At 41.3% G+C, this 14,765-nt stretch overlaps 1 protein-coding gene across 1 annotated transcript; it reads left to right on the forward strand.

Moving 5' to 3' along the window:
- The first annotated feature begins 4,291 nt into the window (after positions 1-4,291).
- On the forward strand, positions 4,292-14,440 carry gtf3c4 (general transcription factor IIIC, polypeptide 4). Its single transcript, XM_038734202.1, has 5 exons — positions 4,292-4,606; positions 7,006-8,727; positions 10,893-11,023; positions 11,467-11,555; positions 14,177-14,440. Exons 1-5 carry the CDS (start codon positions 4,292-4,294, stop codon positions 14,239-14,241), a joined length of 2,322 nt encoding a protein of 773 aa, XP_038590130.1. The 3' UTR covers positions 14,242-14,440.
- Positions 14,441-14,765: the final 325 nt, after the last annotated feature.

Below are 14,765 nucleotides of genomic sequence, written 5' to 3' on the forward strand. Positions count from 1 at the left end.
ATTTGTTTTGTGACAAATAACTCTGCCTGTTGAAATCCCGCTGTCATCTTGCTGAGAGTCAGGCAGCTACTGTGAGAGGAGCTTTCATGTGAGGGCTGTAACAAATCACTGTCTGCCTGGGAACCTCCAGCTCCAAATCCAACTGCAGCAGTTTGACCTTTGACCAGTCCAGGAGTGTCCGGTGACTCATCGCATAAAGCATGTTGATATATATTTGAGCCATCAACTGCAGATGGGACAATTTTCATATTTTTATTAATTAGCGATGGAATATGACAATTAATGATCTCTCTTGGTGATGAGTGACCGCTCCCTGACAGATGAAATGACTGATGTTGTCCCTGTCACAGACAGGGCTCATTCTTTTTTCCACGCTCAGACTGGTGAATGTGTCATTGTTGACTGTCAGTGGCGTTTCAACACAGACCTCTCTGAGTGCTTGTGTCACATACATCAAAAAATGTCCCCATGGACATCATTAAAGTTTCATCTAATCTAATCTAATTAAAACAAGGAGCTGCAAGGTATGTCACTGTGGTTAAGTTTGATTACAAAGGTATTGGTGGTTTATGTTTCAGATTCATTTGTTAGTCACCAGATATATATATGCAAACATGGTACAGAAAACACAGTTTAATAATTACATTAAGAAAGAAGTATATGGAGACAAATATTCCAATGATGGCACAGTTATACGAATGTTCACTCTCTACAAACAACCCACTACCCTGTAAGTGTTTTCAAATCACATTCAGTTTTTAAAAATAATTAATTTTCCTTTACTATGTTTTTCCCCATCTATAGTTGTAACTAAGCTGAGTTAGCTAGATTATGTTTTATATTTTATCAATTATATACAGTAACAAACTGACCATACAGTTGTGAAAGTGGTTAAATAATACTAAATCATTACATCAAAAATAAAACAATATCAAGCATCATATTCTCTAATTCAAAAAAGGTTGGAGGCTGAAGCCTACAAAGCCATTTGAATAAAAAAAGTATACAAAATGTAAAATATATGAATTGTTAATATGTGTATGGGTAATTACACCATTCATTAATGTATCAGCAACATTATCAATTGTGATTACTTTGCATGCTGACAGTCTGTCAGGGGGTAATGACTCAAGTGAAGTGAAAGGACAACATTTCAGAGATCCGAGATGGTATTTTCTACATTTGATCCAATGCTAGCTGTTCTGATAGCTACAGAGGGTTAAAGCTCAAAAACTGCAACAATCACCTTTTAAATAGAAATGATACACCTTTTTTGCATGTTCACATTATCACACCTACACCTCTCTTTACTTATGAAGCAGGAGCAGTCATCCAACACACGTTTATCTGCTCCTCACATGGAAATGAGCTGAACCTCTGCTCTCAGACAGCATGTTTCTAGTTTGTTGCTCAGTATAAAGGCTGAGACGATTAAAATGCTTGTTATCTTAATAATGCACGAGCTAAACAGTAAGGCATATAAACTGGCTCCAGCTGAACAGAATAAGAGGTATAGAATATAGACATGATCACTGTAATGTCATTATTGAGGATCACACCTACCTTTTATTTTAGGAATTAATTTGGATGAATGTGACGTATGTTAAACTACAATATGGACTAAATCAGTGGTTGCCACCTCTTTCGCTTTAACCCACTTAAAATAATGTCCTTTTGAAAGGACAGCAGCAGCTCAGCCAGAGAGTGATTTTCTGTTCTCAGATAGTTTCATTTAAAGAAGATTTCATGGTCTGAAAGGTTTTGTTTGTAGGCTTTTGTGACCCCAAAGATTTCTCTTGGAATGGACTGAAAAACACTAGCATGTATTATTAATACTCCATCTATAACACAGTCATAAAAATATGAATATTAGACCAGTAAGAGATGAGACCATTTTATTTAGCAATTTCTAAGACTTAAACTTTCTTAATGGTTTCATACTGGGGTTCTTACAGTCACTGAAGAGATTCTGTGGATATATGTGCTCCATTGTGTGAGTTTAATGAAATGTATTGTTCTGGTATGAAATTGTCATGGTCCCCACTGTAATATTTGCTTTGCAACAGTGAGTCCACCTATCTTAGGTCCCTTTTAGTCCCCTTTCCAGCAGCAAAATGACTTAGAATAGGCACACAATGTCACAAAATATGATACTCAAAAACAAACACTCAGCAGTCAGTTGACAATGTATTTGGTATGCCTAGCTAAAAGTAAGTCCAGTCTAAAAGACTAACATATATATATATATATATATATATATTAGGGTGCCACTCAAAAATATAACATTATGTGGTGACCACTCAAATATTACTGGTAAACACTGACAAAATAATTTCAACATTTTCCGATTTTAATAATATTAATTAATATTAGTAATATTAACTTTAATATCACAGGTTAGAATAATGCAAAAATTGTCAAAAAGAAGACAAATGGCTGCAGTTACTTCACAAGTTAATATTGAACAATTAAGTATCCACAGGTGTCCAGAGAATGACTATATTGCAGCTTTAGCAACAGCTACATGTGTTTTCAGCTCACAGAGTAGCTGCAGATTTCTATGAATAGGACGAAACACATGCACATGCAAACCAGATAGACCTTAATTACAGAAGTGATCAAGGGGCATAAGTGAGTGGTCCTCCACTAACTGGAAGGGACATGAGAGGATGATGTGATAAAAGGACTGAGAGTCGTTGGATCAAACACATCAGGTGAGATATGTTTCTGCGTGGAACACAGCTAAGTAATCCAGCTAGTAGCAACCAAGCAATGAACGTTAGCTAACATTACCGCGCTAACATGTGGCGTATATTGTGCGAGACAAGATGTTGTTCGTTGAACGGTATTCACACAAAACGACATGTAGCTTTACTGTTTTACGACAAACTGCGACTTTTTTGACTTACAAAATTTTAAATTGACTAACATCATATGTGTAACTCAAGGTTCAACTCTAACGGGATAAAAAAATAAGTTGTCTCTCGCCATTGACTACCGTACATATTGTTTCCGAAATAAGGTCCCATGAGCCAGAAGCGGAGGTGAGTGACTTAGGCTCTCTATTCGGGGCTACAGTCAAAACATGAAACACGAAAAATGACCTGGCGACGCTGATGGGTAGCGCAATGGATAAGACACAGGCCTTTGGTGTGAGAGGTGGGTGGGTGAATATGATGTAGTGTAAAGCACTGTGAGTGGTCGAAAAGGCTAGAAAGGCACTATACAAATACAGACCATTTACCATATATGACAGTTTCGGAATCAGGAAAATGTTCAGACTGTAGATCACCGAGCCTGGTCGAAAGCTCTGGGAGCCTTAACGCTGTGCTCCAAGAAATAAAAGCTTCAGAAGAGGCCACCTCGTTAAGTGAACTCTCTTGAAGTGACTATCTTTACCGTACCAGAAAATAACTGGTAGGTGGTGCTATAAATGAGAATAATTAAGTTTAACATGACACACAGATGCGACATGGTGGTGCAGTGGTTAGCACTGTGGCCTCGCAGCAAGAAGGTCCGTGGATCGAGGTCCAGGCCTTTCTTTGTGGACTTTGCATGTTCTCCCTGTGTCTGAGTGGGTTCTCTTTATGTTCTCCTGCTTCCTCCCACCCTCCAAAGACCTGCATATGTTTATTGGTGACTCTTAATTGCCCTTAGGTGTGAACGTATACGTGAATTGTTTGTCTCTATGAGTTAGCCCTGTGATGATCTAGCGATTTGTCCAGGGATCACACAATGACAGCTGGGATTGGCTCCAGCCCCCTCGCAATCCTGGACAGAGTTAAATATACTATTGACTACGTCTGCTATAGTGCTAACCCAAAAATATTATTCTGATTACATAGTATTTAAACCAAATAATACCACAAATTAGAATATGAAAAAGAACAGTTAAATGATAACAATACTTACTCAAGGATTAATTTACTTTGGTAGAGAAATTTTGAATTAAATGACATTTTATCTTGATTATAGTACATGTTATAGTATTATTATATCTGAATGAAACCTTTCACTGGCAGTGTGCATCCTAAAAGGAACACAACGAGGGGGTGGCACATGGAAAAAGTTTTTAAAGATTTTTTCCATTACATTGAGTGGCACCCTAATATATGTATATCTATATATGTGTGTGTGTGTGTGTGAGAGAGACAGCGTTAAAAGGCTTGACCGACTTGACAGATGTAAACAGTTGACGCTGCTGACATGTGCAGTGCACTATTTAACTCCGCAGGAGGAAGTCCCTCCTTCCTCCCGCGCTCGTCGATGTCACTTCCGCCGCACACGAAACATGGCGGCGGCCAGTGAGTCAGAATCGGCTGCTTCACTGCCCATAAACGTAGTCGTCAAGACCGAGCCAGGATCTGAGGATGGTCTACTCTTCGGCCCGGAGGATGTGCCGGTTAAGCGGGACCCCGTCGTCCCGCTCATGGCCCCGGTCAGCGGGCTCCATCCGCTCGCCTGGTCGCAGGATCACCGCCTGGCTGTGTGCACCACCAGCTCCATGTCGCTGATGGAGCTGGTGTGCGATGTCCACAGCAACAAACAGGACCTGACGCTGCACAGGACCTCTATTCCCGTCCCGACCGAAGCGTACACGCTGCGGGTAAATGCCCCCAAAATGTTCATCTGTTTTGTCCACATGGTGACACTAATAATAACAAAAGGCACCCGGGTAGCGCTTATCGTTAGCTTAGCATGTGCGGCTGTGAACAGAACATCAGCTGGTAAACACAGCGACAGGTGATGGCTCAACCTGGCGCTGGTTGGGTGTTGAAAGTCCGTGCAGTCAAGTGGTTGACCGCGTTCATATTAACCCCTGACAAAGACTATGTACATGCTATAATTGTATTTGGAAGCAGTAATAACTAACTAACGTTAGCCCAGCGTAGCTCTCCATCTTGCAGAGAAGAAATAAGGGGAGTTGACCACAAATTTCACACGCAAGTAAGCCCCTGCTATTCAGGAACTGGCCACAGTCACTCCTTTTAAAATCTGAGCTGTCTTGCAGGCAGTGAGATGTCAGTAATGGGAATCAATTGTTTCGGCAGTTCATCAGAATCACATCAGAATTTAAGCAGCCTATCAGATGAATGTCAAACTCTGCAGAAACAGAATATTTTATTAGACTGTTACAGCTGACATGAATATGCCTCCACCTGTTGAACATATTCACATTATGATTGTTTCTTCTGTAATGTTGTCAGTATCACTCAGCCTCTATGTTTTTCATTTTAACTCTACCTGGGATCTTGAAAGTATGATTACTGGGATGTAAAATTGATGATTGCTGCAAGGGGAACAGGTTTTGTTTAGATGTAAACTGTAATTTTGACATTATATCAAACACAGCAAATTAATTACTGTAGACTCTTAAACAGGTTTTAAGACAACATATCCGCCGATGAAATGAAAACCTTTTAAGATTCCCTCCAGATATGTTTTAAGACATATATGCTGACACTCCGCTTTGAATGAGGATTTGTGGTTTGCTATATAAATATTTACAACTGGTTCAAAATTGTTAAAATTACACACACTCCTTTATCCTCATTTAAAAACCCAGAATTTATGAATATGCAGTAATATTTTCCTAATTTTAAAAGTTGTATGTCAGTACATTTTTGCACTGTATGTGCACTGGAGGCTTCAAGTTTCCACATCATACTGTAATGTCACAAATTCAGGCTTGTCAATGCACGTTACCCCAAATTTATGTTTACATTCATTACAGCCTTTTGGTGTTAAACTCATAAACTCAGCATATACGTTGTTCCTTATAATGAAGGTCAAACATCCAAGTTTAGTGACAAAAAGGGAGACTTAATATTTGGGGCATATGGCTGCCTAATCTTCAGCTATTATGGAAAAGTGAAGCTTATGATCGTAAGTAATGAGTGAACCGTCCTGGGGCATAAGATTTATCAGAAGGATCTATCAGAAGGTTGTTTTTTTTTAAACCTTAAAAAGTGAACAGAATAAAAGAATGGCAACAAAAGTGGCAATACACACTGGTTATATGTAATACAAGTGTTAGTGCCCAAGTCTAAATATGTGATATGTGTCTAAAGAACATCTGTGAGTCCATTGCAGTAGTGCTACCATTTGTCTGCTTGTTAAGCAACTTGTGTAAACAAGCCTTAGAAACGCAGCCAAGCTAATATTCACTTGTGAGCTATTAGTTTGGCAGTGGTGGATGTCTCTGTATTTTCATTATTTACCGAACTGAAAGAAAGACGATTAAAGTGATGGAATACAAATGTTGATGAAAAGAGAAACTGAAAAACAATTTTGCCGTGATGAATCTGTCTCTGCGCAGCTGCTCTTGTGTGTAAACATGATTGTTTATAGGTTCATCTCCACTCCAAAAATCCACTTGGCAGATAAAACACTGGATGGAGCAGAAGTGTATAATCCACTAGGCGCAGTGGCAGACAGACAACGGTGGTTTCCTGCTGTCATTTATAGATGTGATTAACTGCTTGTAAATCAGAGGGCTGGTGAGCAGGGAGCAGTAGACACTGGCACTCAAAACACAACTTGATACTGTTGCATCAGCCATGTCAGGTGATCCTTTTGACTGAATGTGTTTGTTTTTTTTTAAAGCATTCTGCTTTTAGATTTTAACCATTGTGAGTAGTATCACTTTTCCTGTACATGATGTACTTTCGGTAAATTTATAGCCCAGTAGTTTGTTTTGTCAAGCACCAAACTAATGCCTGTGGGTTTCGGTCAGTATAATCCAAAGTTGACTTTTAGTCGTGGAACTCAGAGATATTGCTTTGATTTCTCAGTAGTTAATGTAGCTCTTAAATTCAGTGTTCTTTAGTGTTTTGGGATTTTCCAGTGTTAAATGATTTTTGTGTTAGCATTGGCTTTTACTACTATCAAATATAGTAACAGTTCAGGTGGGAATATTGTTTCATTGGATGTATGCTGAAATGACTCTTAAACCTGACTTTTAACCTTAAATTTGCTTTTCATTTGTGTTTTTAACTTTTTAAGGTGGGACCGGCAGCAGAGCTAGCTCAAGCGATGGAGAAGTTCTCTACACATCCAGACCCCACAGTGAGGCAAGTTTTTCTGGCCGACAGAGCGATCAACCCATCGATAGGACCGCACAAAGGAATCAAATATGGCAGTTGGTCTCCGTTAGGTTGTGACTCAAGCGGGCGCTGTCTGCTCGCTTGCCTAACACTTGACCACAGACTTACCATACATAACAGCCACAAGCGTCTCGAGTGGAATATGCTAGTCGATCTCACCAAAAAGTACAGTGAGAGGCTAAAGGAGCGAGGCTACGCCAAAAAAGACAACAAGCCTCCGCAGGCAAACCTGCTGGACTTAGACGAGCTGCAGCGGCGTTTCCGTATGCAGACTCCTCTGAGAATGGAGTGGTCGAGCGTTTACACGATCAAACAGGTGCAGCCGGACAACACATGTGTAGACGTGGAGATGGTCCTCCTCGCCGTCTTAATGGAAAACGGCGACCTTGTTTTGTGGAAGTTTGTGTTGCCCTTTGTAAACGGGGCAGATGTCGTCTTTTATGATATCGTCGAATCGGGTGTGACTAGACCCAGTGACTTGGCGTGGTGGGAGTATGAAAGCGCAGATCGCCGGATGAGCGGGCTGATCGTCGGCAGTGAAGTGGGACCCGTCAAGATCATGCCGGTCAGCCTGTCGGGAGTGAAGGGCTACTTCACCCTCCGTCACCCCGTCATCCTCTGGAAGGAGTGTGACGAAATCGCCGTCGAAAACCTCAAATGTGTCCCGATGATTCACCCGATCCAAAAATCCAGCTGCAGCCTCATCGTGGCCTCGCGCGGCTGCTACGTCTTTTGGTGTTTGCTCATGATTTCGCCTGCCGGACTAAATGTACACAACTCTCACGTGGCAGGACTGCACTCCCTCCCTGTGGTCTCGCTAGCGGTTAGTCAGCATGGCGTTGCAGTGTACACGTGTTCCATAGACGGATGGATAAAAAAGCTGACACCAACATTTACAGAGAACACTCTGATTTTCAAACAAGAGGACATGTTGCGACCTGAAAACCTAACGGGGAGGAGGATACACGGGATCGCCGTGAGCCACAACGGAGCATATATTGCGCTTGTCAGCACGCAAGGTATGGTTGGCGGCCATCATCCAATTCACAGGACCTACCAGGTTCACTTTGTGACCCTCAAAACGCCAGAAATGGCGGCGACACTACTGCTAAAGTCCCCCACGCAGAACCTGTATAAAATGGCCGACCTGCTTGATCTCGTGAGGTGGCAAGTTTTGAAAAACAAGTGCATCCCTGCGTCGCTGCTGGAAGAGCTCGATCAAAAGATCCAGGAAGTAGACTCGCCCTACTTGTGGCGTTTCAAGCTCTTTCTGGTGCGTATGCTTTACCAGTCGCTACAGACGCCTCCCACAGATCACCGATGGAAACCTTCACACGAGGAGCGCAAGGTGTTTGTAAGAGACGAGGAAGAGGAGAACGGAACGGACGAAGGTGCAGCACAAGAGGAAGGCGAGCCTGGTGGGGTGAAACAGGAGAAGGAGGAGCAGCTGGAGGAGGTGCAGGCTTGGATCAATGCTGTAGAGACCCACCTGATGAGAGAGAACATGAAGAAGGTGCTGGGGGTGGTGTACCTCAACACCTGGATTGCTCAGAACACCAGCATACCCACCTGTGGCCTGGTGGAGTACCTCTCCAAAGACGCCAACGACAGAGCTTCAGAGGTAAAACTCACCTGCTAGTTATTTCCTTCAGCTTCTTTCCAAGAATGTTGTGAATTTTGTACTGTATTTTTGCCCTAATCAGTGACTTGATGTCGCATATATGCTGACGATCATCAAGTGATATTCATACAATCCTACATAATGCAGCTGCACAGTGTACACTTAAAGCAGTTCGGCTAAGAAACCCTTGACAGCATTAAGGACTGCTTTAAGACAAGGGCCTGCTTTATAATTGTACTTTAAAGCAAGACTGTAATTTCTCAAAAAAGAAACCGCGTTCAATTCTCTCAAAGATGAAAAGTTCAATTCATAATCAGTAAAACTCACTCTTACTCAAATGAATACACTGTAGTTTTTGCCGCGACCCCTCCCTCCTCGTTGTCTCAAATATTGTGTGTTGTAGCATTAAGCTGGAGCATAAAGATTTCCCTTAAAGTTCAGATGAAATTGCCTTATTATTTCCTGTTGAAGCAGGTCAGTGTGGCTCAAATTGGTGTGTAAACCAATGGGCAATATTTTATGGAAAGAAAGGCAGTTTGATTTGATAGGATGAGCACAACGGTGGGATTGTTGAAAAAGTTCTGATGGAGGTTCCTATGCCTATGATCTTGCATCTCTTAACTGGAACTAAGGGCCCATGTGTGTCCACAAACCTTTTGCAGTATAGTGAATGTTTCAGCATTTATTCTTTTCCAATAATTGCCACAGTGGTTGCTGTTACATAGACTCGCTTTAATTGCCTGTTTGTTTGTTTTTAACAAAATGACAAAGTAATAAACTAAAGAGATATCAGATATGGATCTTGTGTATATATGACACACATTTTATATCCAGGTAGCTTAATCATTTTTCATTTTAAAATGCTTTCACTGTTTCCTCTAGGTTTAGTGGGGGCAGGCCAACACCCCATACCCCAGGGGTTAAAAAATAAAATTCCTGTGTGAAGCACGTGTAGCAAAGTCTAGCAACTACCAAAGTGTTTCGCTCATGAACAATGGCTGAAAAGAAGTTACATGTGACCATGCCATGAGTTTAGCGTCAACATGTGGCGCATTCCGTTTACCTAGGAGGACGGAGCTGGGAATGACGTCACGACCAAGTTGACCACGTTCCAGTGGAAAGTCGGAAAACCGGCTTGGCCAGCCATTGTAAACAGCTAGCAAGGTTAGCCATTGTTACCAACACCGGGTGATAAAAATGAATTGCACGATATTTAAGCACACTAAACACAGTAGCAACATGTCCACTGACGGCTAATAAACCGTATAAACTACAGCTTTCACTAACTGTTGATACACGGAGCAGCCATCTTGGATCATGAAGTCGCGGTTCTCCTGACTTTTTGAGTTGGAAATCCAACTTAAGGGGGCGTTCCAGTTAAAATTTCCAACTCAAGCTTCGGCACAACTAGAACGCACAATAGTAAACTGATTTTGCCCAGTTATTACATTAGCTTTAGTTAGACTTTAACATTTAGGCTAAATAAAGACCCAGTGAGATTGCTAATGTTGAAGTTAGGTTATCTGGACCATTATTTCACGATATAGCTATAATGAGTTGTTATGAATATCAAGAGAGATTACCGTTAATGGTGAATGTTCTTTTAAACTGTAAAATCTATCCATCTTAGCTTTTTAAATCTACCTCTCTCTTGCTGTCTTTCTCCTTACTCGTCTCTTCTCCTGCCTCTTTCTCGGATGCGTTGCCAGGGCTCTGGTGTCGCCGAAGAATTCTAGAGCGTTCCGCCGACGTGTCTTCACTGTCTCGTCAAGCTAAAAGCCCTCGTCGTGTAATTGAGACTTCATGACGTTTCATAAAATTCTGAAGCAGCGGTGACAGTTTTGCAGCAGTGGGCCACCACTGCAAACTGAACATAGCTGAAACTCTGGGTTTCATACTAAAAACATTTTAGTATTTTATTAATGTCTGTAGACATCAGTTGAAGATGAAGTACATTTGTGTAAAAAACTAGCTACTGCTGATCAGCTCTGATAGTGGTGTTTCAGATCAGCTCAAAACAAAAATTATGTTACCCTTTTATGAGATCAGCACTGAACTCACATTCATGCAGTCTCCTCGGCTACCGTTATACAGTGTTGCATTTGCCTTCACTCACACTCTCTGTGTGTGTCCATGTGTGTTTGTGTGTGTCTCATCCTTCTCAGGTCCTGATTGGCCACATCAAGAACAAGTTGAACAAGCAGACGTTCTCGGAGCGCTGCAGCCTGTGTCGGGCGGTGCTGCCCTTCTCCGACCACAAACAAGCAACCTGTGAAAACGGTCACATGTGGCTCAGGTACGCACATTATTCTTGATCTAATGTAATCCAGTGAAGATCTATTATTTTTTTATTTCATTTTTTTAAAATTAGCTTTAGCCTCAGAGTGCTCCGCGGTTCAGATGCCACATTTGAGCCTGATAGGACATGAATTGAATCTCAATGCCAAATGCCTTCTTTGACGGTTTGTTTACCTTCACAGAGCAGTAATCAAGCCTCCCACCTTCTGATATTTACCCACGAACCACTCTCACCGTCTCATAAATATCCTCTGCCAAACATTCCTCCTGCCTTCTCGCTAGCTCGAACGTGGTGCCTCTGGTGGGCACTAAGAGGGAAATATGTGGCCGTCAGTTGTACTTCAGTGCTGTTTCTGCTCTACTTTTGTGTGTGCGTGTGGGGGTGCATGCCTCTGTCCCTGCCAGCCAGCTCTCTAATGCCTTTCTCTCGGTCTCCTCCAGGTGTGTGTTGTCATACCAGGCCTGCCAGACGCTGACGTTCAGACGTTGCCTCCTGCTGGATAGCATCGCCAGGCTGCCAGAGCCTGAGGGTAAGCGCCACTTTGCATCTCTCTCCACCTTCATTTCACAGTCTCACTCTCTGTCAGCCATCTCCTCCTGTCACCTTCAACGTCGGCCATCATCCCGCTCTGAAGCTCAGATCATTGCTTGACATTCAGGATTTTGAGTCAGTCGAAAACTTAAAGGGTAACTTCAGTATTTTTCAAACCGGGCCTTACTTTCCCACGTTTTTGTGTCTGTTACTAATTGGGACAACATTTCTCAAAATCAGTCCAGTATTGAGCGAGCGTGCTGCAGTCGGCAGCTGCAAGTAAGGGCTGCTATGTAATCCTTGCATGAAATTGTGTCTGTCCACTAAAGTTCTTGTTTTCGCCACTGACATGCTCATGATTGTTACAAGTGTCTATACTTATACTATCTCACTATATCGCTTTTTTTATTTGTGTTTTTAAAGACACCAAAGTCACACAATAACACAAACCAACTGATTTAAAGAAGCGGTAGGCAACAAAGGGAAAAATTACTATTTTTGTCAAGGGAGTCTGGAGGTTTTGACGAGAGCGATATGGTGACTGTTTCTAGTTAAAAGAAATGGTATTTAAAAATGTATATCGCTGTAGGGATTCTTACCATAATGTTACCAGACACTCGTAATAACAATCTCAGCCTGTCGGTGGCAAAACAAGCACTTAAGCGGAGGTACTTTGATGGGGAGCAGTTGTCCGCAAGGATTATGTAGCAGCCCTGTCTCGTTGCTGCTGACTGCCCTCTGTAGAAAATCTGTAGAAAATTGTTATTTTTTTATTTAATTTTTTCTTTGGAAAAGTGTTTTAAAGGGGATTTTTCTGCGTCTGATTGATGATTGCCTCCTAAGCGTGAAGAGTGAATCATTGATCAGAAGCTCAGTGTAATCTCAGTTTTTTGGTTGATTGGCCTTTTTTCCTGTTGTGCGTCATTCACAGAAAAATGCAGGATAAATGCTAAGATTTACAAATGTAGTCTTGTCCCAAAAAAGTTGTTACTTTTGTTGCACTCTGCACTCACGCTGCAAACTTGAACTTTTTACGAGCGAACATGTAAAATCAACAAGTACCTAGCCGTAATTCAGGGATGCCATTTGGGAAGGTGCGCCAAGTAAAGATTATCTTATTTCTCAGGAATCTGTCTCATTATACAAACTTTTCAAATAAATGGCAGGCTTACCATTTTCACTGTAGCTTGGGAATTACAAGTACTGGTGCAGGGGTAAATAATGTATGACCTCATTCAGTTTGCTTCTTTGCAGCTCAAGCATGCACTGAGGTAACGGGGTTATATTTGACTTTCTGCAGTAACCTGATTTCTTAACTGTCATGTAAACAAGAGCCCCATTGTCCTAACCATAGGTGATTAGAGGAACCCAATTATCTAATTACCTAATCTTTAGAAACACTGGGTTTAAACAGACTGAATACAAACTGAATGAAGCGCAACAGTCTCTGAGGTATGTTTGGTGAATGTGTTACAGGTCTTAGCCAATCAGAAGCAAAGTGTATATAACCCCTGCCATATTAAAACGGCACCACTATTTCCGTTTTTAAATAAACGCTTTGTTATGATTTGTCCGGGTTGAACGCAGCCCTGGTTTCCGAGTAACCTAATTTCTTGTGTGAATGTAAAAGACCCATGTTTGCTCAGACTGACAACATTTAACTTTATGGATCCAACCTGATTGATTTTGATTGGTCAGTCATTTCCATGGTCATTTTGGCCCATACTCTTGAACTTGTAGATGAGGATGAATTATTTTCACTGAAATGTAGAATACATGGTGCCTGCAGTGGTTAGAGCACTACTCTTACCATTGTTTGAGGATTGGCTTCATCTGGCTGCCACATGCATCCCAGGTCTTTATCGGTGTTGCCTGAGCGCCTGAGGCATGGCTCTCCTGGTCATTCCACCCTATCTCAGCTAAAGACTGACAGGTCTGTGCAGTTTTGGCATCTGTCAAAATCGGACCTTGTCACAGCTCCTATCTCTCAAAACATCTTACAGATTTTTGGCCCTTTTCAGTATTTGGTTTTAAAACCATGTGTGGCAATTATTGTTGGCTTCCACTGTATTAAACCCTTTCCAGACATTTCAGAATGCATAACATTGCTGGCGTCATCTATCAGTAAAAATACTGGCTTTTGGGCTTTCAAACATAGGTGTGCATTAAGTAAACTTATTTTGAAACCTTAATTAATGACCAACATTGTTGCGGTCATGGGACTTGCATTGAATTTTTTCTTCTTTTCTGTGTGCTGAGTGATCTGACATGAGATGAATCTCCTCAACAACTATGATAATTCAGTGTTTGGTGGTTTTATTAAAATGATTTCATTAAAATGAATGATGATTTTCTTCCTGCATAAGAAATGAGTTACGAGATAGAAGACCAAGCCTTCTGAAGCTGTTGGGTGTATTTATTTGAGCTTTGTGTATTTAACGGTGTGCTGCTGCAGCCTCCAGAGTGACGACATTAAGTTCAGAAGTGCTTCAGACATGTTATTAGGTCTAATCTAGTAAGACTGCTGTCTGGACTTTTATGGGAAAGTGACAATTATGAGACCAACGTTTTAAAATGCCCATCACATTTACATTCGGTTTTCTTCTGTTTTCCCCACAGATCCAGAGTGGATAAAGAAGATCCTGCTGGCGCCCTGCACGCTCTGTGACTCGCCCATGATCTAGAGCTGACCGTTTGGAGGAACCTCAGGGCTTCCCTGTGACCTTCAGAGCTTCCCGCTCTGACACAGGGTCCAATTTTGTCAGATATCACTGCTACAGTTTTTTATTTTATTTTTTACATTTTTTATTTCATGTGTTTTGTTCACAGTTTTATTACTTTATATTACTATGTTAAAAGTGCAAATAAAAGGCTTTGATTATATGTCTAACTCTTATTCCGTCACAAGTGTAGCCGACAAAGTGCGCAGAGAAACAGTTTCCCCTTGCCATAGTTTTAGATTAATATTTTACTGAGGTAAAACATTTTGGACTCAAACTTTACAGATTTCTTTATCCCGCCCCTCTAAAATGAATTCATAAACAGACACAGTGTTTGCTCAAGGGTGCAAAAACAAAGTTTAAAATGTGGTTATATGTGGAGGTTTCTATTATTCAGTAGGATTTTTGGGCACCATAAATAAGCTCCCTCATTTTCCTTATGTTGACTATATTTCCTTTGGTGTAGTTTGTATTGAAAGTAAGTGGGA

This window comes from Micropterus salmoides, unplaced genomic scaffold, assembly GCF_014851395.1.
Source record: "Micropterus salmoides isolate LMB-PRFRI ecotype aquatic unplaced genomic scaffold, ASM1485139v1 Ms_hic_scaffold_20, whole genome shotgun sequence".
Taxonomy (NCBI): Eukaryota; Metazoa; Chordata; class Actinopteri; order Centrarchiformes; family Centrarchidae; genus Micropterus; species Micropterus salmoides.